Source organism: Tachypleus tridentatus, chromosome 12 (genome assembly GCF_004210375.1).
Source record: "Tachypleus tridentatus isolate NWPU-2018 chromosome 12, ASM421037v1, whole genome shotgun sequence".
NCBI lineage: Eukaryota > Metazoa > Arthropoda > Merostomata > Xiphosura > Limulidae > Tachypleus > Tachypleus tridentatus.
Window position 1 is genome coordinate 1,936,707 of NC_134836.1, and position 23,616 is coordinate 1,960,322.

General features: G+C 32.6%; 1 protein-coding gene across 3 annotated transcripts; it reads left to right on the forward strand.

The window, feature by feature from the left end:
• Positions 1–1,525: 1,525 nt before the first annotated feature.
• LOC143234881 (small ribosomal subunit protein uS5) lies at positions 1,526–23,614 on the forward strand. Of its 3 annotated transcripts, none has more exons than XM_076472573.1 (6): positions 1,526–1,554; positions 16,913–17,144; positions 17,526–17,633; positions 20,574–20,747; positions 22,587–22,746; positions 23,327–23,614. In XM_076472573.1, the coding sequence occupies exons 1-6, from the start codon at positions 1,541–1,543 to the stop codon at positions 23,488–23,490; spliced, it is 852 nt and encodes a 283-aa protein (XP_076328688.1). In that variant the 5' UTR covers positions 1,526–1,540; the 3' UTR covers positions 23,491–23,614. The 3 variants fall into 3 exon arrangements, with proteins under 3 accessions (XP_076328688.1, XP_076328689.1, XP_076328690.1); XM_076472574.1 differs by lacking the exon at positions 1,526–1,554 and adding an exon at positions 12,414–12,707; XM_076472575.1 differs by lacking the exon at positions 1,526–1,554 and adding an exon at positions 12,921–12,942.
• Positions 23,615–23,616: the final 2 nt, after the last annotated feature.

A 23,616-nucleotide genomic window follows, 5' to 3' on the forward strand; every position in this document is an offset into this window, starting at 1 on the left:
TATTTGTGTGTGTGTGTGTGTTGAATTTCGCGCAAAACTACACGGGGACTATCTGCGCTAGCCGTCCATAATTTAGCAGTGTAAGACAGCTAGTCATCACCACTCACTGCCAGCTCTTGGGCTACTCTATTACCAACAAATAGTTGGATTGACCGTAACATTATAACGCCCCTTCGGTTTAAAGGGTGAGCATGTTTGGTGTGAAGGGGATTCGAACTCGCGACCCTCGGAGTACGAGTCGAGTGGTTAACCTGGCAATCCTAAGCCTTTTGCGTAATGTAGAATAGATTTTAATAAGATAATGACTTTTTTTTTTACATTTGTAATATTTGTCTAGGAGGATTTTGTTTGAAAGTGTAATTTATTCTAAGTCTTCAGTGCCTAGAGAATTTATTGTTCTATTAAATGACAGTATTTAGGTGAATGATCTTTTGATAGTAAATCTAACGCCATTTACGTCATTTCACTTACGAAAGCAGAATTTAAGATGTGGTGTAACTATTATCAAGGTCTATAACACAGAAAATTATGTTTTTTATATATCATTTTGCAAATGTTTTTTTACTTATCGATCAATAACTATACGTGAATATAAGTGTTTCTACGAAGTACTTACTGGAGGGAATGAATATCTTTGCATTCAACAAATTTGAATTTATATTTTTTCTTTGTAGGTTTTGCTGACATTCACATTCTTTTGCACATAACAGTGTTAAGTTTGAGTATTAGAATTCTGAATAAAAGCAAATTCATTAAATATATTTTTACATTATTTTCATTTCGTCAAAATATGACATAATGTCTAGGAGTGAACACTTTTTCAAGTGTAATGGTTTGTGTGCCAGCTGAAGAGAGAAAAAAATAGCTTTATTTATGGTCTCTCGCCAGTATATCTCGAGGCTCATCTATTCAGCTAAGATTCAAATTGTGCTATATATAATCTATCTTTAAATGAAACGGATATCTTACACAAAGATAGCAACGTTTCAGCACAGTCTTAGTAGAATTTCATGTCTGGCGATAACCAAGCTTATCTAAAATGTTCCTTCTTAGAAATTAACTTATTACATTATATACAACTTTTCCTCTTCTGACTGGGGGCAACTTTTATATCAACAAGGGATGAAGATATTCCAACCAGGGTTCACTGCGAGAACAGAATAGTGACTCAATTTTAGCACAGTTTATACTAGAGATTTCTCATAAAGGAAAAACACATGCAATGATCTTAGTCATCTGGAAAGCCTCATGAATGACTCAGGTGAAAGAAACTTAGTAATTCTGTGAACTGATGATCTAGACTAAAAATAGACGTGCAACACTGAAAAATTGTTTGAGATCTAAGAGGTTAGGAAATACATGAGATGCTTGCCAACAAACATGGAGGCATATGTTCTACAAGATAATGTTTTATCATCTAATTTTATATCTCTGTTTGCCATGCATACTATTCAGACACCAAAGTAATTGCTGATGTTATGTGTATTACTCATTGAACTGATGTATGTTCATAAGGCTTCTGTAAAGGTATAGGGTCAGGATGACTTTTCTAAGGTGCGTTGACACTTTTTATCATTTGGCTAATGCTGATGTCTGCATGTTAACTATATTTTCTGTGTTAGATGTGGTTGAAGAGTTGGTAACCCTAAAGGAACAGTCATATAATTTTCCTTAAATGACCAGTTAAAGAAATTCGTCAGAAGTTTTCCTCTTCAGACCTTTATGCTAGGACTGCCAATGAACTGGATTAGCTTATTCTGAACCGAACATAGTTTTCATCTGTTATCTTCCTTGACCTTTAGTGAACGTTAAGGTGATGTTTTTTTAAATTAGGATGAGTAGAATGTTGGCGCTAGTTGTTTTGGTGAATTTGGATAAATGATATCTTGGTTTTAAGGTACTAGAACAATATCCTAATTCAATGAGCAAAGTGCAAGTTATTATCAATCCTTTGTTGTTTTTAATCTCATATTTTATATTTTTAGTCGCGGATAAGAGGTTCATAGAACGGCTCTGAATTTTTTTTTTTCCAAGTACAAACTTTTAACTCATAGCTCCGTCATCTCTTGACTATTTTGAGAACTAATTACAGTTTTCGACTAAAGACGCCAAACGCTTTCGATTGATTATTTGAGCACACCAAATGTTTCCTAGATTAATTTACTCTAATCCTATTTAAAATAATTTCAATTTGACAGTAGGCTGGTAGAGATCCTGAAGAGTAATAAAATTGAATCGAGAATTAAATCTGATACTGCTGGCGCACGAAAATGTAGCTAATAAAACGAGAAACAAAAATACCTTAGATAAATTTAGTCTAAACACGTTTTACTACCAGTGAGAGATACTCATTAAATCAGGTTGAAAATTTTTATTTCTTGCCAATATTCATTATAAAGAAGTGACCAACAAAAATTAAATGTGTAAAATTTCTTGTTTATAATTCTGAGTAACACAGGACATTCAAATTATGTAGTAAGATTTTTTATACCATGCTGTGACCTTTCCATGTTTTCCACTAGTTTGCTAGGGCTGGCCAGCTGAGCCTTGGCTTACAAGATGTTTCTCAGTATATTCGAATAACTTTTTATATGTAGCCGATTATAAAAGGGACTACTACAAGGTGTAATTGACACTACCGCCCTAAAAGATTAAAGAACCTCTCAATAAAGTACCAATTTTATGTTTTTACTGTGTATATTGTAAAGCTACAGTACAATGCAATATGATATTATTGAATTTTCACTAGAAGCATTCGGATGCTTTCAGAGATCCAAACTAATCTAAAATGGTGTTACTGCTTTTATTCAAGTGGTTGCTCAATTACTAGCATGTAAATGTATAAGTTGTATATATTTTTCTTTAGACAAAATAATAAAACTCTATAACCGAACGCTTTCGAAAAGTGGATTTTTCTTTTTTGGAGCAAACTTGGACTATACTTGTCACAGTCATTAAATCTTTATTTTTTTTTTTTTTGAGTCCTTGGGATCATTTTCATGTTTTACTCAAATATGAGACCAACATGTAGGAAAGGTCAGGGTAAATAGTTGTTAGGATAATGACCATCTTTCTCGTGTGATTTAACCTTTAAGTTATCAACTTGTTTATATCATATTCACTACCAGTGAGAGATACTCGTTAAATCGTGCTGAATATTTTCATTTCTTGCCCTTATTCATTATAAAGAAATAACCAACAAAAATAAATTGTGTGAAATTTCTCGTTTATGTGTAAAATACAGATAAAACCCCGGAAGTAATTAGTGGAATTAATTGAAATATTGACAGTTTTGTTTGTTTTGGAATTTCGCACAAAGCTACTCGAGGGCTATCTGTGCTAGCCGTCCCTAATGTAGCAGTGTAAGACTAGAGGGAAGGCAGCTAGTCATCACCACCCACCGCCAACTCTTGGGCTACTCTTTTACCAACGAATAGTGGGATTGACCGTAACATTATAATGCCCCCACGGCTGGGAGGGCGAGCATGTTTAGCGCGACTCGGGCGCGAACCCGCGACCCTTAGATTACGAAGCGCACGCCTTAACGCGCTTATATTATTTATTACGGTTCATATTAATTATATGAGCGATTTGCGTGGCCCGATCTGGCATAGCTAAGTGGTTAGTACACTTGGCTCTCAATCTGAAGGTCGCGAATTTGAATCCCCACGACCAAACATTATCGATCTTTCAGCTGTGGGGGTGTCATAATGTGACTATTTGTTGGTAAAAGAATGCCCAAGAGTTGGTAGTTGGGGTGTCGATTCGTTGCCTCTCTACTCTATCACTGATAAATTAGGGACGTCTAGCACAGTTAGCTCTCGTTTAGCTTTGAGCAAAATTCAAAACAAACCATTGGCCACTCTTCAACTACTTCTTTATATAGTCTGAACTTCTTTGTTGGTTGATTTATCTCCAAATATTTACGCAAAGCTTCTCTAGGGTTATTTGCACTAGTAGTTCCTAATTATTGAACTAATAGACTGGAGTAAAAGCAGCTAGCCTGTAACACCCATTCTTGAAATATTCTTGTTTCATAGAATATTGGATTTGACCATCACAGCCAAAATGCACTTATGGCCCTAAAAGGATTTTCTTTTTAGTAACTGGGAATGTATAATGGGCTTACATATTCATAGTCTAGAAACTTACCACTGGATCAATAGTCTAAGCTCATATCCTTTATTTAGGCCTGTTTCAAACAAAACTTTACTTCTGCTAGTTTAAACTTAATCCTAAGATAGGAGCACTATTAGATTTATTCATAACGGTAAAAAATTCATTGCACTTTATATTATACAAAATACTGTTCAGACATTACAAAGCTGCATTATAACTACATAAGTAAAGACAAAATATTTTATTTGTAAGCCTTGACTTTTTAGCTAATTATCTGGGAACTGACATTAGTGTCATATCTATAAAAATATAATCCATGTAACTACTTCTCAGGGTGCAGATGGATCTTCACCAAAATTGGTGTTGAAGTTCATTAGGCTTTTGTGGGGGTACATACAAATTTGCAGTTTTGTATATTGTGGGTTTTATGAGCAATTTTACGTTTTTTACCACTACTTCGCACCCTTCTGATGGATCTTCACCAAATTTTACATAAAAGTTTGTTGGGTCCATGCAAAGATACAGAAGACTTGTGGTTCTATTTTGTATTTTGAACTTTATGTGGGCGTTATTTTTACAATAATAGAAGCAACTTTTCATGTTTCAGGATAACCTTTCTTTAATCATGAATCCACATAAACTTTGTCTTTGGTCAGGGAAGAGAATAAGTTTATTTAACCTTAGTTACCTATTATTCTGCATCATGTACATTTTTTATGTGAAAAAGACTGCGGCAAAGTAGAATATGCTATATAAAGGTGGGTAGAGAGTGAGCTTTCTTCCAATGGTGGGTCAAGTGATATCTTAAGGCTTTACCTACTTCTATTTTTTAATGGGTTTATTTGTTTGGAAGTAAACACAAAGCTACACAATGGGTTATATGTGCTCTGCCCCCCACAGGGTTTCTAGCGGTGTGAGTCCGCAAACATACTAATGTGCTAGTAGAGGGGGCCTTTTGATGGAAATGGGAATGAGGGAAAAAGGTAGGGCATGTGAACAGAAGAATAGAATTATAGAACTCTGTATATAATCGAAGTTTTCCCAGTCTGAAACAGTTCCTCACACAAATTATAGGTCTTTATGAGATCCCTGGAAGCTCCAGTAAAAACAGTCTTTTGGCAACATATTCGTTATTTGTTATTATTTTTGAAGTACTAAATAAAGATACTTTTAAACTTTCTAATCTTTTTCTTTATTCTAAACTCAGTGAAAAGAAAGAGATTTACCCCGCGAAACGTATTTTGTCAAACCTCTTGTGACTTGCGGCTACTCCTGTTAAATTTGACGAGTAAAATGGTTCAACTGGAAATACCACAGTGAGCAGTGAGGTATTGTAAGAAGTTGTTGTTATTCAAAGTAACGTATTCACACCACTTAAACGTTTTTGAGCATATTCATAGTATGTAGTCTCTAAATAAATACAGTGACAATAGTTTTACATAACGTAATACTAATATACACAAATTAAAATGGTATATTAGGTGTACACTGGCAAAGCATGATTTATTAATCGTAGTTTACGATTATGACACTAAGAATGCAGTACAGAATGATACTGTGTACCTGTTACCACATAGTTAAGATAATAGTTTTCGTTTTTCAGAATTTTTAGTTTGGAAATAGAGATTCATTGACGTAACACTGAAACAGGTGAACACTAAAAAAACAATTAAAATTATTTTTGGTTCCTGAAAAAAATAACTGAATAAGATCAAGCATATTATTTACTTAATATTATTTTCATTGATAATATTGAGATACTAATTACTATATTGAATACACTTACATCTCTTCTAATCTGTCGTTATTCATTACACTTTTATTATAAAAACTTTTGTATTTGTATTATTAGGTTAGTATTTATTGACTACTGCCTTAAACCGCCTAAATAAGCTGAATATCGTGAGATATTATCAGGTTTATGGCCAAAAATACTGTCAACAGCAAGGTTGGTTTCAACACCTGTTGAAACAATGTACTTTAATTTTCATAAGTAAATGTGTAAGAAAAGTATATTTAATTAGCTTTTGTTTGTTTGTTTTGGAATTTCGCACAAAGCTACTCGAGGGCTATCTGTGCTAGCCGTCCCTAATTTAGCAGTGTAAGACTAGAGGGAAGGCAGCTAGTCATCACCACCCACCGCCAACTCTTGGGCTACTCTTTTACCAACGAAAAGTGGGATTGACAGTCACATTATAACGCCCTCACGGCTGGGAGAGCGAGCATGTTTGGCGCGACTCGGGCGCGAACCCGCGACCCTCAGATTACGAAGCGCACGCCTTAACGCGCTAGGCCATGCCATTTAATTAGCTCTACTGATGGTCAAGTTAATTTTTAGTTTCGCTTATGTATAAAGTTTAATCATTGTTTTGGGACCATAGAATGTGTAAATTCATTAAGTGGCAATTAGACAACTTTCTTATAGGAAAGAGAGTAGATGATGCCAGAAGTAGAAAGCAGAAGTAGATAACCACGCTCTAGATTTCGACTCGCAGTGAATACAGGTGGTGAATGTGAGGTGCTGTTCAAATGTGACAGTTCTGAATAAAACTGTCCACTTTATCAGTATTTAATGAGAAATAGCGGTAACTTTAATTGCAGGTGAACATTGTTCAATTCACTGCGGAGTATAGCGTTTACTAGAAAGGAAGAATAAGAATAATTTTGTTTTACTGTGATGGAACTTGTATTTATGTTGAAATTAACTAATTTTGGAATTTTATTTGGTTTAAGCTGAAGGTTTAGCTTAACTTACGGTGGGGAGCACGGCAAACTGATATGAGCTTTGTTGACACTTACCTTTGTTTTGTTTTTGTTATTGTATTGTGATTGTGTTTTTGTAAATAAGTAAACAAATAATTATATACTTGTATTTTTATTTGTGTCAAGTCTTTCTTCTAGACGGTCTCAATTGTAGATAGGGAGATTAGTTCATTTCACAATCCATGTGCTCAGTGGGCCGTTTTACTGGGAATACCACACTTCACATAGCAGATAACAATCGTGACTGACCTCTCTCTACTAGCTGTATATTATTTTCAATAAAAATAAAAATTAATTTTTGAGAAATCTTACTTTACATACTCGTATTTAATTTTCTGGTATTCTTACACTTTCTGGATTTTAGTCCTTTGATTTCGAATCTAATGTTTAACTTTAATACAAGAAATTTAAATGATGTCACTTCAACTTTTTATTTTGTGGTAGTAGTTTTAATACAATAACAAATAATGAGACTAAGTTTACAAATTGGATCTACTTTATAAAAACGCAAACAATAATCTAATACATTAGCTAAATCACGCACAACATATAATAAACATTGAAAATAAACCATATTGCACAGGTTACGTAGCTCTACCTAACAAATGCTGAATTGATGCCAAGTTAAACATAATCTGTTGTGCAAACGTTTTCACATGAGACTACAATTCAAATTGCAGATGTAGAGACATTGAGCAGCATTTTATTTCTAGTGACAAATTAAAACATAGCAATATTGAAAACTTTAGGTTTATTTAGATATATTTTTCGTCCTAGAGCATCTTCTAAGTCCCATTACATTTTTTGTCCCGTGCATTTGGGCTGTATTTCAGGCATTTACTTTATTTAAAATTACCTACCATTTATCAATTAAGTTTATTTAACGGATTGCCATATTTTGTAAATTAATCTTTATTAAGATCACTCATTCGTTCAGAATGAAATAAAACATAGTATATATATTCTTTTAATGTTGTGTGACTAAGAAAAATGTATACTTTCTACATTTGTACTGAATTATTTCCATGTTTTTTTCTTAAAAATAAAAGAAAAAGGTATCTGCCATACACAAAAATTTTGTTAACTACTGCTTTGGGTCAGACGTTGTCCAGTGGTCAACATGGTGGATTGTGGACAAATCATTTATATTCCATTATCCTCCTCACCACTAAAAAAAAACAACAACAAACAAAAAAAAAACGTTTGAGTGGTTGCAATATAACGAACTGCTGTAATGTATACTAACCACACAACATGCTTTTCCCTTTAGTTTATAAAGGTGAATATTTTGTTCCCACCAAAATTTGAAAACACTACAAACTTATACACATTTCGTGTATGTGTTGAATATATAGAGTGCAGATAACTTTTGAGATGTGATCACCTAATTCCTGTGTTAACACATTGTCATGAGGCATTCCTGTTTAGTAATCGTGAAATTTCGACTTTTCCATGGAAGGTCCCACTGGAGAATTACTCACATTTGTGTTAGTAACTTGGTTAGCTAAAAACTTATAAATGCATCTTCCTTCTTTATTCTGTATTACTGTTTCTGCATTGTTTTAATCAGTGTATGATGCTCAAAGTCTGGACATTCGACAAACAAACGTACTTCTACCAGCTGGGGAAATAATTTATTGGTATTTCCATGCTGCAGACCAGGGTGATATGTACAGTGAAGTTATGCACTTCTGGCTGGGTATTTGAAGCTCATTAGGCATTGTAGTGATGCATGGTTCACTTGAGTCAATGTTTTTCAACTTCTGGTTCATGAACAAGCTCCAATCAGTCATAACCAGTCCATGAGAGTTTACAACAAACAAACAAGCAAAACTGGTATAATATTCCTAGGTAAATCGTGGTGTTTTTTATAATTGCATTTTAGTGGTCCATGAAAGTTTAACGAGCTAGCCTCTGGTATTGAAAAGGTTAAGAATTGTTGACTTAAATAACGAACTCCCGACCGTACAGTTCTTTGCTATACATTACTGGTTTTTTAAAACTATTTGTCTACATTTTACACACGCTATTATCAGCGGCGTATTTAGATCTTAATGGGGGCCTATTGATAATTTTATTCTACATAAAATTACTTGGGATATAGGATCAATACAAATTATTATCCCACGGGTCCACACAACCTTAATCCGCCACTGGCCATTACATGTTTTATACTGTTCCGATTCCATAATCTCGGGTGTCAGTGTACATGATAAATGGAAACTTCTAACAAAGATAAGTAAACAAACTTCCAAGGTTGAAACATGTATTTACATTCCTGTATTAACCCAAATATATATCATCATAAATCATCCTCAGTCGATGCAAGTATTCGTGTATTTACCTTCACAAAATGCCTACAATCCTCGTTAGTATGATGTGAAACCTAAAAAGTTGCAAAAGTTTAATTTGTTTTCTGGCTGAGGCAAATCCTTGACCACTGTAATCTATATAGAATTTGTGCATATTTCTAGTTTTTATTTCTAGGCATAATTCTTGATGTGCTGAAACTAGAATGCCAGTTTCGTTTTTTTTTCAGTTGCACCCTTAAATATGCGACCATAGACCACTATGGTATCCTCAAAAGACATCTCTCTCATTGCAGCTCATCAAACTCGCCACATCAAAAACAATACGAAAAACAATAGTATACACTTTGCCTGATTTATAATCTATGTCAATTTCCTGTGATGTGTTATAGTAAAACATCCTGATTGTACTCCAAAAAGACTGATATATACCAGCTAGATAATCAACTATGATCTTGTAAAGCAGTAGAATACAGAGTTGCACCGACTTGTGTGCAAGATCATGACTTCCCTCAGAAGTTTTTATTGGCAAATGTCTACCAATATAAGCCATAAACATTAATATGACTTCTCATAAAGCAAGGACTGTCATGTTTTTTGTTTATTTCTTAAAACATCCAGTAATCATGAACCATTTAATTCAAATGTAAATTTCTTTAGAATTTTTATCCAACTACCTCAGCTGCTTTAGTTTTATATTAACGAGTTTTGTACAGTCTATTTCACAGAAATTCTACTACAACTCGACTTAATGGTTTCGACAATTATCATACAACATAATCCGACATTTTACTGTATAATATCACTCGTTAGTTCAGAAAGTAATGACCCAAATGCCCTTTTAGTTGTTAGTCAATGAATCAGAACTATAAAATAATAAAGTGGCTATCACATAATGCACTGCAATAAATGTTATCATGAAACACCACTTTATAGCTTAGAGAACAAGGAATGCACTTTCCTTTGGCCATTAATTTTTCAAATAAATGACTGTCTTAAATGGTTCTGATTATTTGTCTGAAAGTTACATGCATCCAACGGTCCTATCTAACAACAAAATATAGATATTCCCACAATTAGTGAACAGGCATATCACATTTGAAGCAGGCATTCAATCTTTCATACCTATGGGACTTTTGTGAATACAACTCCAGTTGTAATAAAGTCACGGCATCTGAGCCAGAGAAACCTGTTGACCCATTGGGAACTTTGGTTGCCATGTCATACTACTGTGTAGCTGATGGAGTAGTGAAGTAAAGCATTCTCAGTACTTTGAGTGTCCTTACAGGTTTTTGTAAGTTGTTTTATAGTAGCGTCTGTGGCTGTATTTGCCTCTGCTGCTGCAATCTTCCTTTGATCCAGCATTTGGCTTGATGTGACAACTGAAACTATTTCTGTGAGAGAAGAAACGTCTCTTAATCCCATATAATACCATTCGGATTTACTTAGTAACCCATCAGTAAACTTTTGATTAGCGCCTTGTTGTGATATCCAGGAGAACGTAGGAAATCATTCTAATGTAATTTCCTTAACTTGTTCATATATGTAGCTAATGTATCTCTTAAGATCCACACTTTGAGTTTTGAACTAATTCCTGTAGATTCCTTGGTTCTCCACAGGTTTAAAAATGTTGAGCAACTCATTAATAGCTCTGTTTAATCATTGAGTTATGCTTCGTCCAACTGCTATATGGTACCGAGAACTGGGCCGTTTAAACTCAACATGAGGTATTGCAATGCCTATCTCTGAGTTCATACATTACAAGCAATGACTTACTTGAAATGTTCAATAAGATGATCCAGATTCTTCTTTTCTCTTTCCCTGAACATTAACAGGTTTACATATTTTATCTCAGACTCCAAGTACAAGATTCTATGCCAATATCCATTCAGTATATGTGTTCTTTGGAGTTAGTGAAGTAGTTTTATAGCAAACTAACAAATGCAACAACCTATGATGGCTGAACATGCAGATGTATGCGTCATCTTATCATACAATGATGAAGTATGATATCATTACATCCCATCGTGTCCTCAGTCATCAGATTCTATTCAAGAGTGTCGTCAATGTGCCTTGCTAACTTGAATGCCCCTTGCTAATTCTAACTGTCATTGAATCATAACAAGATGCCATCTGAGTTTCATCCAGGATGCATATCCCACTTCAACTCTTGAGAACTAGCTAGCACTTTGCAACACCTGAGCTTGTTTACAAGGACCATGAAGTCTCGTAAAATCTACCCAAATAAATTTTGGTACATTCAGACCACTTGCTGTCACCGTGACTTTTTCTACTCCTTTCTGCTTCTGCATACAGGGTGAGGCCATTTGATGTTGTGCTAAGTCTACCTAGAATTTCCCAGGGTGGCATCATTCAATTTCTTGATTCAAAGTGTGGGTGATGTGTACTAGCATTATTCTCATCATGGCTAACGAAAGCTCTAGATTCAGGAGACTGCCTGTCCTTGGTCTTACCATATTCCCAGACTGAATCCTCGCTACCATTGTAGGTTCCACTTCTCCATCATAAGATTTTTTGTTGTCTCAGAAAGTGCTCTTTCCTGGTAACAGGATTAACAAACTTTACTGTACTAGAGAGCTAACAAAAAAAAGCACTTTCAAAATACACTTGACAATATAATCCTGATAGCAGCACCAAAATGTTCTTTTTGAACAAGTCTGTGGTACTTAGGTACGTACTGTTGTCCAGCAGAAAAGCCAAACGTTTACAAAAAAAAAGAAACAACTGAAATCTAGTATTCGTACTCAGTTCACCTTAAAATAGAGAAGTTCACCCTCCTAAAGTTCTTACGTTATTAGTTTTGTTGAATTGTTTCTAACTTTTCAGTGCTTTACTACTTCAGACTTCATACTAAATGTTCATAGTTGGCAACATCACCTACTAGTAAGACACCTCTTCCGAAGAATGATTTGATCAAATCAAGCAAATAGTAATTATTAATAACATATGGGTTAAAATATATAGATGATATAGTGTCGAATTTATTTGTAATCAAACAAAAACCAAACGCAATGCGTATCCAAACCCAGTTTCTAGCATTGTAAGTCTGCAGACATACCACTTTTTAAGTAATCCTTTCTTTAATTCTGATGTATTGAGACATAAATAAAATTTGTGATAAATTACACATTAATCCTTTAATTAATCCAAATGATACGTAGATTTCTGGCAATTTGCTAATTTAACCCTACCAGCTAAAAAACGCTTAATATCAGGCGTAAGAAAACGTACTTTCACTGAGAAGTTCCTGTTAATATTTGAAATATACCATTATTATATAGTAGCTGCCCATTTTGTTTAAAAGTACAAAACAAAAACAAATCAGATGACTTGGAAAAGAAACAAGAAACAATAACACAGGAAATAAATTCTAGTGCTGGTGAAAAACGAAGGTTGACGTTCGCGCGGTTGTGGTTACATTAAATTTATCTATGGCATAATGGGATTACGAGGTTACAAAACTGAGAGCCTCGTTTTCAAATAGGAGCATTTTATGTAAGACTATGTGACTAATTTTTCAGAATAGAATAGCTGATTTCTTCGTTATTTAAGTCATTTTTAACTTTTCAGTTTGAAATTTTATTCAGTGTAGTTTTAAATGTTGTTACTACATCATTGGTATTATTTCTGTACATGTATTTATAAAATGTATTACGATTTATTTATTTGCCTTTGAACGCGAAATGCGTCAATATGATTAAACATTGAAAAGTAGGACCAATTGGAAATGGTAGGCTACCTTGTGGAATATAAAACGACCTAACAAGGTTTTAAACAAACAAAAAGTGGAATTTCGAGTTATATGAATTTCATCTTGCTGCTGAACGCTCACGTTGTTATAGTTAATAAGTTTAATGAGCTTGTTGATTCTATATTGTGAAGTAAAATAAAAGTAATTTTTATTGGTATTTACTAGCTGGCGTAATGTAGTATTGAAGTTTCATATCGTTTTTAAAAATGTATCAGTTTTGTTACTCTGCTACCTTGATTGAGCTTTAATGTTAAAGTCTTACATTAGATGTACTAGTTGTCATGTTTCTCGCGAAGCCCCATATTTCAAAGGAATATTTTGTAAGGAATCATCTAACTTGTACAAAACTTACTCTTACTAGCCACACAAAAATAAACTTGGTAAATCACTCATTATAATCAACTGAAAATTATTGTGATTTAATGTTTAGTGAGTTCAGAAAATATGTCCACTTTTGTAATTATTAGTTACATATAATTGCACAAACATAGATAAATTCTTTTTTTATTTTAATAATGCAGTATCCAGTAGTTTTGCAAGTCTTAGAAGTATGCAATAACCCCCTACCTCGAGGTTGTTGTTACTCTGTTGTACTTTACCAGGTAGTAATTTTCCATCAGTAGTCAATTAGAAATGTGACATATTGCCATTTGGATTGCTCTTACTCCTCTTTTGTACTTTACTAAGTGGTAAATAGCTACCATTAGTTAGTTAAAAATGTTATGCATTACATCCTTGTGGGATTGTTGTTACTCCCTGTTATTTTACCAGATGATTACTAACTGCCACTAATCATTTACAGATGTAGTGGCAGATGAATTTGATGTAAAAATTACAGAGTTTAACAACTACATTATTCTTAATATTCCTTTTGTTAAAACAACCAGACACAGAATTAATTATTGCAAGGGAACAATATTTGTGGCTTTAAAGGTAAGTACTACAAATGTAACTACTTAACCCATGTTAAGGCATTTAGGATAATTAGGGAGAATCTTTGTAAAAGTTTAAAATGAATAAAAACTGACTAATCTACTTACAAGTATAAAATGAATAAAAACTGACTAATCTACTTACAAGTAATTTTTGTGATTTCTAGAAATATAATTCAGTGCCACACTTAGTGCAGTCTGTGAAAAGCAAGGAATATTATACTTATGCATTTAAATAAATTGTTTTCTTTCTCTGAATGATTATTATTTTTTATTTCTTTGAATAGGCACTAGATTGTAGTTGTATTCTTTCAAAGCGCTATTTCATGTGGTTATGAATAAATATTAGAGTTTGAGAGGGTAATTTTTTGTTGTTGTTTCACATTGCCACAAATTTCGAATCCCAACTGAAATTTTACAACTGACTGACTACTTTGGTTAAGAAGATATTTTTATTTTAAAACTATTTATAACATCTATTTTTTCTGAATTTAACTGGTAACAGAGTAATTTTTCTAAGTGTTTATTGTTTTAAATATATAGTAAGTGATTTGTGGTGTACAGTGACAGATAACTTGAGATCTATAAATAACATAAAAAGAAGTGGATAAGTTTATATATCTTATACATTTTAAGAAATTTTCAGAAACAAGTTTGCAAACTTATTTACTTTATATTTAGAAAAAGAAGTTTAACATTGGCATTTGAAAAATTTTATCAATAGTTCATTCTTGATAATTATGCTTCTAATAAGTTTTCTGTTAAAGTGTTTTTCTTTTTTTGTGATTGAAGTTTTGATGTAGCAGTTGTTATTATAGTTTAACTTTTTACTTCATAACTTAGTCTTTGTGATTATTTTTATACTGTGGTTAAAGTTTTGTAGTAGCTGTTCAGTGTACTGGCTGTTATTTATAGTTGGAAGTTTCATACATGAAATAACAGGTCTTATTATTTTTCGTGATTATTGTTATGGAATGTTTCTCTAATTATTTCTGTAGCAAAATTTTCCCATTATATGTAATTTTCCATGATTATACATATAATAAAAAATTAAAATCAAAAGGTCAATTCTTTAATATTTTGTTTATAAATAAAAACATACCTCATACCTTTTATAAAAGGTATTTGAGATTGAGGGAGAGTCATTTTTAAAGAGCATTAAAAATGCCCTTTTTTATATGTAAATTACATATCTGTAGTTAATGCTATCACTGAACTATCTGTAATGTATTCAGAGATCTTTCTTTAGTAAAAAAATCCTTAAGTGCAAAATAATAGTTTTCATAGTTATCTAAAATTTTGACAAAGTATATGATAATCGTTTTAATATTTATTATTCTAAAACAGACTGTTGGTGAAATATCTAACAACCAAAAAACTATTTTTTAAAATTTTAATCCACATTGTAATTCAGTGAGTGTGAACCAAAGATCTTTTTGTAATATATACTGAAAAAATAAAATATTCATGAGCCATGACATTTGAAACATGTTCAGTCTTGGGCACCTTACTGTACAAAAGACATTCAATTGTTGTAAATAGGGTTCAGAGAAGGTTTACTAGAATGGTGCCTGAGATGGAGGGGTTGCTCTATGAGGAAAGGATGAAATCTCTCTGGTTATTTTCTCTTATATATAGAAGAATTGGGGGGTGGGGATCTGATTGAATTGTTTAAAATTGTAAAGTGTTAAAGTGTTGATGCACTATCTTTTTTCCTATTTAAAACAGAACAGTAGGACTAGGGGATACAAGTATCAATTAAGAAAAAGCTTGATAACTATATGATTGATAAAGGCTGACTTTAAGATTTTTTATTTGTAAATTATTTTAGTTTAGAGGATTGGACAGCTGTGATGGACCAACATGTTCCATGTTTTTCCAAAACATTACAAGTTAACAGATTTTTAATAGCATCATCTTGTTTGTTAGAAAAAATTAGTCATGTTAAAAAACCTAAAAGTATATATCAATTTTAATATTTAGTTTATTTAACTCTTAACTATTAGGGTGAAATTTTATAGGCGTAATAAACAGAAAACCCAATGTGTTTTAATATACAGTGTTTAAAAAGTGTTATTGTATTTAAATGTTTTATATTGAATTATGAAAGTAAAGAAAAATTTTGTTATTACACATACTGACAACAATTATTAACAACACAAGTGCTTGGGGTCACCACATTTATTAAGGATTAACTCTAACAAATCACTTTTACAGCTCTTTTTGAATAAATGTTTCATGGGCCTGGCATGGCCTAGCGCGTTAAGGCGTGTGCTTCGTAATCTTAGGGTCGCGGGTTCGCGCCCGAGTCGTGCCAAACATGCTTGCCCTTTCAGCCGTGGGGGCATTATAATGTGACGGTCAATCCCACTATTCGTTGGTAAAAGAGTAGCCGAAGAGTTGGCGGTGGGTAGTGATGACTAGCTGCCTTCCCTCTAGTCTTACACTGCTAAATTAGGGACGGCTAGCACAGATAGCCCTTGAGTAGCTTTGTGCGAAATTCCAAAACAAACAAACAATAAATGTTTCAACAGTATTAAACCTCAAATTAAACAGTAGTTTGCAAAGCAAAAGTACAATTATTTACTTATGTACATACAGTTAAATTTCTGTAAAGGATTTTTAATGACTAAGCAATGTAATTGAAAAGTGCACTAACAGTAGCTCAGTGTTTTATTAGGTTTTGGTGTTTCTATATCAAGCTGTGAGAATATATCGACAGAAGCTGCTAAACATCTACAGGCTTAAAATTACTAATCTCAAGTCAATTTTAGCTCTTCAGAATTCAACTTCAATCTCTTTCCGAACTGTAAGCTTTTATCAGTTGGCAGTCTATTTAACTGCATGCTTGCTTTGAAATACTGGTTCACCACAATTGTTTTTTCATTTAGTGAATGAAACGTAAAGTAATATCATATTGTATACTTATGAGCTACATTCCACATTATACAATCTGAGCTATGTTTAAAATGGAATTTATGATTAAATTGTGTCAGTTAGAATTTTAAACTTTATAGGATGGCGGACAGTGCTCCAGCCAGTGGCAGAGGAGGATTTCGTGGTGGTTTTGGAGCTGGTGGCCGAGGTAGAGGTAGAGGTCGAGGACGTGGCCGAGGGCGTGGTAGGGGTCGTGGACGTGGAAAGGAAGGAGACAAGGAATGGATTCCTGTTACTAAACTGGGAAGATTAGTTAAGGATGGAAAAGTAAAGTCACTTGAAGAAATTTATCTGTTTTCCTTGCCTATTAAAGTAAGTGATTAAGTAAAAACATTTTTGTATTGTTCAGTTGTGTATTTAATGTTCAAAATGTATAACATTTTGTTATTTGTATTGTGATGGGTTTGAAATTGTTAGCTTTGAGGTTTGTAATGCAACTTATACTATATTTTGCTTAGGAAGTATTATAAAAACCTAGCTAACAATCTAATAATTGTCTTAATGATATTTGTTAGATCATATATTTTATTAAGGTTATATCTATAAAGTATGAAATTGAAGTTTGTTCTCTGATGGTAAGTTTTGACAAAAACAAATCAACTGTAATGATACTTTTTAAGTTCTGTGTTTAATAAGGTTTGTGTGATTTAGGAATGTTTATTGAAAAAAATCTTCACACATTTCTGTCCATAGGAAAGTGAAATTATTGACTTTTTCTTGGGTTCTGCTCTGAAAGATGAGGTTTTGAAGATTATGCCAGTTCAGAAACAGACTCGTGCTGGTCAGCGTACAAGATTTAAGGTATTTATGAAGATATAATTCAGAATGTTGCTTTTTTTTTGTTAAAAAAGTAAATTTTTGTTAAACTTTGCTATTTTATGATTTTAGGCATAGGTTCAGGTAAGATACATTTTGCAGCATAACAAACTACTAAATGAATTGTTGTATGCTATGTTTTCAATTTCATAAATGTTTTTGAACATGAATGATGTATTAGGCCTACAAGTGTCACCTTTATTTTACTCAAACATTGAAGTTTTGTTTTAAATATACATAATTTTAGCCATTTCTAAAGTGAAATATTCCTAACACCTTTTTACATGCATTTTTGCCATTGGCTACATTATACCATAAATGAGATGCTTGAAACAGTACATAGAGAAATAGATATTTCCTGGAAAACTGAATGACCTTGATGACGTCAATAAACTTCCTTTGTACATCTTGCTCATTCAATTACACCAGCATTTCTAATTTGGCCCTGAAGAAGAAAAGTCCACTTTTCAAAAGTGCTTGGGTTATAGGGTTTTTATTCATTTCTGTCAACTTGTGTGTTTTTCTAATATTGTGAAAACCTACAGTTGATTTAGTTTATGTTCAAAATTTATTTGTGGATTTAGACTTTTTGTCAAAGTGAACATAGTCTCTAGAAAATTTTATTGAAAAAGTAAATTAACTCATTATAGTTATTTTCACAGAATAATTTGAAAAAAAACCCACCTAGTGATATAACACTACAACAATTTGTGATAAAAGGAAAGCAAATGAAACAGTAAAAACTACCAACCTAAATGACAACAGAGTATATTCAAATATGTGACATTTAGAAATTACAAAGAAGAACTGTTGTGGTCAATTGAAAGATGCTTAGGCAAAAAATATTAATTTGTAGCCAGTTGTTTAGTGTAACAAAAATAGTGTAGAAAATTCATAATAGCAAATACTCCATATTGCCCAAAGAGAGAGGTACTGGACAGAGTGGGATTCCTTATGTTTACAAAAGGGTTTGTTATATCTGAAAGGGAAAGATACCAGTAGACAGAAACATTGACAGTTGGTACTTTCTAAGTCTCTATGTTTAGAAGTATTACATTACCTTCATAACTTTCCAATAACTGGACACTTAGGTGCTAAAAAGAGAGTGGAGTAAGTAAAAGAGTGCTTCTTTTGAGTATGTGCTGGGGATCTGTAAAGAATTGGTGCAAAAATGGACAGCTACAGCACTGTTTGGTTGGATTACCATTTGAGAATGGTTGTTGTCAGTATGTTTGATTCTTTCCTACAGAGTGACAGTGATAATAAGTACATTGTGGTTGTGATGGAATATTTTATAAAATATCCAGAATGTATTTTGAACTACATTTTGACAGTGTGAGGCATTTCATAGTTGGTGTGATTCCATTGAAAACTAATCACAGTTGAGAAGGGTATATAAAAACTTTTTCTTATGTAAAAATTTTATACATTTGTATCATAAAGATGTGTTCAGATTGGAGATTTAGAACTTCCAAAGCGTCTCTGTCTGGAAAAATGACACAGGTCACAAGTAAATAAGTCAGTTTCATGGCAGATTTGTTCAGTGTGACATACTTAAAGCATATGGGATAAATTGCTAGGCACAATGCTTATATCTTTTTGTGTGATTAGACTGTTGAAATGACTATTGGAAAACTACAATTCTCATGCACTGTATAGGTTATGGAAAGTTTTCATGGAGGACTAGCTTTCTTTGGACACAATAGCCTTGCAATAGAACCTTTTCAATGGAAATTATGCTACAGAGCTATCTTCAAGATGCATGTTTATCAGATAAAGCATGACAGAAGGTGACAACATAGATAGTAAAATTGGTGTTACTTTAGAAACATGTTTACATAGCACACCCAGTTTTTGTACTTTAGGTTTCATTAAAAATTTTATTTGTAGATTATCCATTTAAATAAATATTTTGGGTGGAGTAATTGACACTTTTATTGTTATCAAAGGCAATACTGAGTCAATTACAAGAATGTTATTGACCACATCAAGGAATTTGGAATAGCATTTAATAGAGAGATGAGAACCCAAGGCCTTTCTCATGCATTAGACAGTTATACCCTTATGAAAGTACCAAATCATTAGATTTAGCTTAATGAATAAATATTAGGAACAATTTGTTATTGTAATACACAAACGTGTTTTATATTCTTACTTACTTTAGTGATATAGAGATTTAACAAATTGCTGTTATTTAGTTTCTGTGCTGTAATTACAGCAACATATGGTCCAGAAAGTTATTAATATGTTTGTTCTGATTGCTTCATATCTTTGTTTTCTGTAGGAGGTAATGCCTCTTTTTAAGAGGATTAACACTAATATCCTTTGTTAGTTGATTATAAGATTGACTGTATTTAACAGTTGGCTAATGTTGTGAAGGAAAAAAAAAAGGTCACAAGATGACATGTCAACTGAACAAAGAAAGCAAGTTTACTCACTGAATTCTGGCTCACTTTCTTGAATCAGATCTACCATAAGATTATAGAGAAAAGACCTACTTTTAAAATCATAATGCTTAGTTCAACAGAAGTTTATCCCAAGAAAGTGAGAGCTATGGGACTAAGCACAACTTTATAGAATTAATTGCCTTTTCGTGTGCAAGTATATGTGCTGCGTATTCTTTTTGCCTGTTTTATAATAAATAATAAAGAGTGTTTTAATTTTTTCAAGCTTGTCCAGTTTTATAGTTTTAAACACTAGGAAGACTCATTTCATTAATGTGCAGAGGACGGGTTCAGTGACAAAAAATTCACTTTACAAGAATTGCAAGGCAGGATTCTTTTATACTGAGAGTAGAGGTGCTAGAGGACGCTATGGGTACTGCATGTTGCCTTTCTTACATATAGGGTAACAAGAAGTTGTGGAAATTTTTTTATGGTAGAGGAAAAGTTGTTTGTAGTGATTAGCAATAATTCATTTTTTCAGGCTTTTGTGGCTATTGGTGATTATAATGGACATATTGGACTTGGTGTAAAATGTTCCAAAGAAGTAGCCACAGCTATTCGAGGAGCCATTATTTTGGCCAAGCTTTCTGTCATTCCTGTTCGTCGAGGTTATTGGGGGAACAAAATTGGTAAACCTCATACTGTACCATGTAAGGTATGTATGTGTATTGTAAAAGCTAGTGTTGGATATTATGAGGACAAATGGACTGAGATTTAAATTCCTGGTTATTTCACTTAAGTCATTGTAAGATTGTATTTATCCTCACAATGGAAATCCTATTTAATGAGGAAAGTACTAATACATAACATAATGTTAAAAGCTTGTAAGTAACTTAGAATGAAACAAATGAACACACGCATAGCCTATAAGCTTTTCCTAGTCACCATTAGCAGTTGGAGTTTTCACACTGTGAACACATTAAAGGTCCAAGTCATCCATCTGAAAATAATTTATAAGTAACACAGATTGTAGTGTGAGAAGTTAAATTAATGTATACATCACATAAAGCTATATTCTGCATTTGTTTTCAGTGTATCCATTTTTTTGGAAATATTGTTGATATATAGAGTGTACCAAAGTTACTCATCTAATAATAAATATAATAAAACAGAAAGTTAATGTAGCAATGCCAGAATTGTTGTATTTAGCAAATTCACAAACTACCTAACAGCATCCCTTCACCTAGTTCACAAACTTGTCATCATGAAATCACTTATGCTGACACAGAAAGTAATTACAAACAAGTTGAAAATTTTTCAAGCAACTCAGAGAAGTAAAAACAGTATAAAAACTGTATGAAGCCATAAATACCTTAGACATGAGAGATAAACATTTGTTGCTGTATTATAAAAAAAAACCTCAACTTACGTAAGTGATTCTGAAAAGAAATTGGGAATTTGTTACCAACCATGAGGCAATAAAGACTTTTACATACAGTACAGAGAATGTAAAAATAATGTGACATGAGATTGCTATTTTAATACTGATAAAAATGTAAGGTATTTTTCTAATGAGACGTTAAAATCCATTGCAGTTCATTTGGATTAATCCTGCCATCCATATACTATAGAAATATTGTTTTCATGTAATACATTATAGGAATTTCTCATAATGTTTTGACAGTAGGCCAGCAATGCTCAAAATGTTAGATTTCATTTGAGAGAATGAAGTAAAAAAGGTAATTTTGTGAAATGAAAACACAATTATGGTTTTGGTGGTGGGGGGGATGCATGTTTGATGACAAAGTAAAATTTAATCTGCCAAGCAGACTTGTTTTTTTTGTTATTCTAGCCAGTCCACAAACCTCTTAGCTGTTTAGAATCAACTATAAGACCTGAATTTTAGACCCTTATATATCTTGTGTGAGATGTTCAACTTTAGTTGATTTAGTTGTGATTAATCATTATTTGTGTTTTAGATATCTAAAAATAAAAATAAAAAACCATTAAAGTGATTTTTTTCATGTGAATGTGTTTATATCTTTTTATAAGCTTTATTTTAAGTTTTAGTTTAGGTGTTTACTAGAAAGTGCAGTATATTATGATCTGAAAAATTCATGTAGTGACAAGAAGGCGATTATAGAATGAATATAAGTAAAATGAAAAAGTGAGTCATTAACAGAGCAATTATAGAGTTATTGAGTATTCAGCGAGTAATTTTGTTTAGATTTAGTAGTGAGAGTTATTGCATCTATTGAGTTACTTAAACAATTAGTGAAGAAATTCTACAAAAAAGTTTGTGTGTTAGGCATAACATTAGTCTTAGCATAGCTGTTCAAATCATTTTTGTGAGATTAGGCCTATAAATTGTCATAGAAAGAATATAGCCTGTAGAAACATTGTTGAACTAAATTATTCATTATCATCATACAGACTTGACTTGGTGTTATTTTTACCACACAATCCAAAAGAAAACACCCAGTGATAGAACGCTTTACAGCAGCATATAAATACAATATGCACATATCTTACTTCAAAGTAATTATTTCAACAGGTTACAGGAAAGTGTGGTAGTGTTTTGGTACGACTTATACCTGCTCCTCGAGGCACTGGTATTGTGTCTGCTCCAGTTCCCAAGAAACTGTTAACAATGGCAGGAATTGAAGATTGCTATACTTCAGCTAGAGGGTCAACTGCCACACTTGGTAATTTTGGTGAGTCTTTTCCCTGTGATACATTGCAGAAAGTGTAGTAATAGTTGAAGTATTTATATTTACAAAAATGTATAACAAATCTTTCACGCAATTATTCATTTGCTCACATGTATTTGAGACTTCCATGTATTTGTTTTAATTTAATATGTCAAATTATAAACATTTTTGTATTCCATCACAGTGTAATGCACAGGCATTACTTATGGTGTCTTTGTGTGTTTGTTCATTACATACCACATTACAGACATTTTTGTTTTTTACTTTGTTTACTGCATAACAATGTGTTATATTTAGTACCTTTTTATTGCTTAATGATTACATGTTATGTTACAGATTCTTTTTTGTTAGTTGCTTGTATTGCATTACATTTGTTCTTGCATTCTTATATTCCATAAAATCAACTTTCTGTTTGTGTTTGTAATATGATGCCAGACAATCAATTATTCAAAACTGCAGACCTTTCATGTTTTTGTTGATATTAACTTGTTTCTTAATTGAGTTTCACTTTAATACCTTACATTAGTTGTAATTTAGTGCTGTGTGAGTAGACATAAACAGTGTTAATATAAACACTTTTTAGCCAAAGCCACGTACCTAGCTATTCAGCAGACCTATAGTTATCTAACACCTGACCTATGGAAAGAGAATGTCCTGACTAAATCACCATACCAAGAGTTTACTGACTACTTGATGGCCTCACAGAAACAAGTGTGGACTGTAAGTCAGGAGCAACCACCCTACTGAGTTATTAAGTTATTAATATTTTGTTTCCTTTTATGAATAATGTAATCCAAACACCATGGTATTCCATACACGTAATAACCAATTAAAAACTGCTACTACTAATAATAAAGAAGTACAAGAGGAATT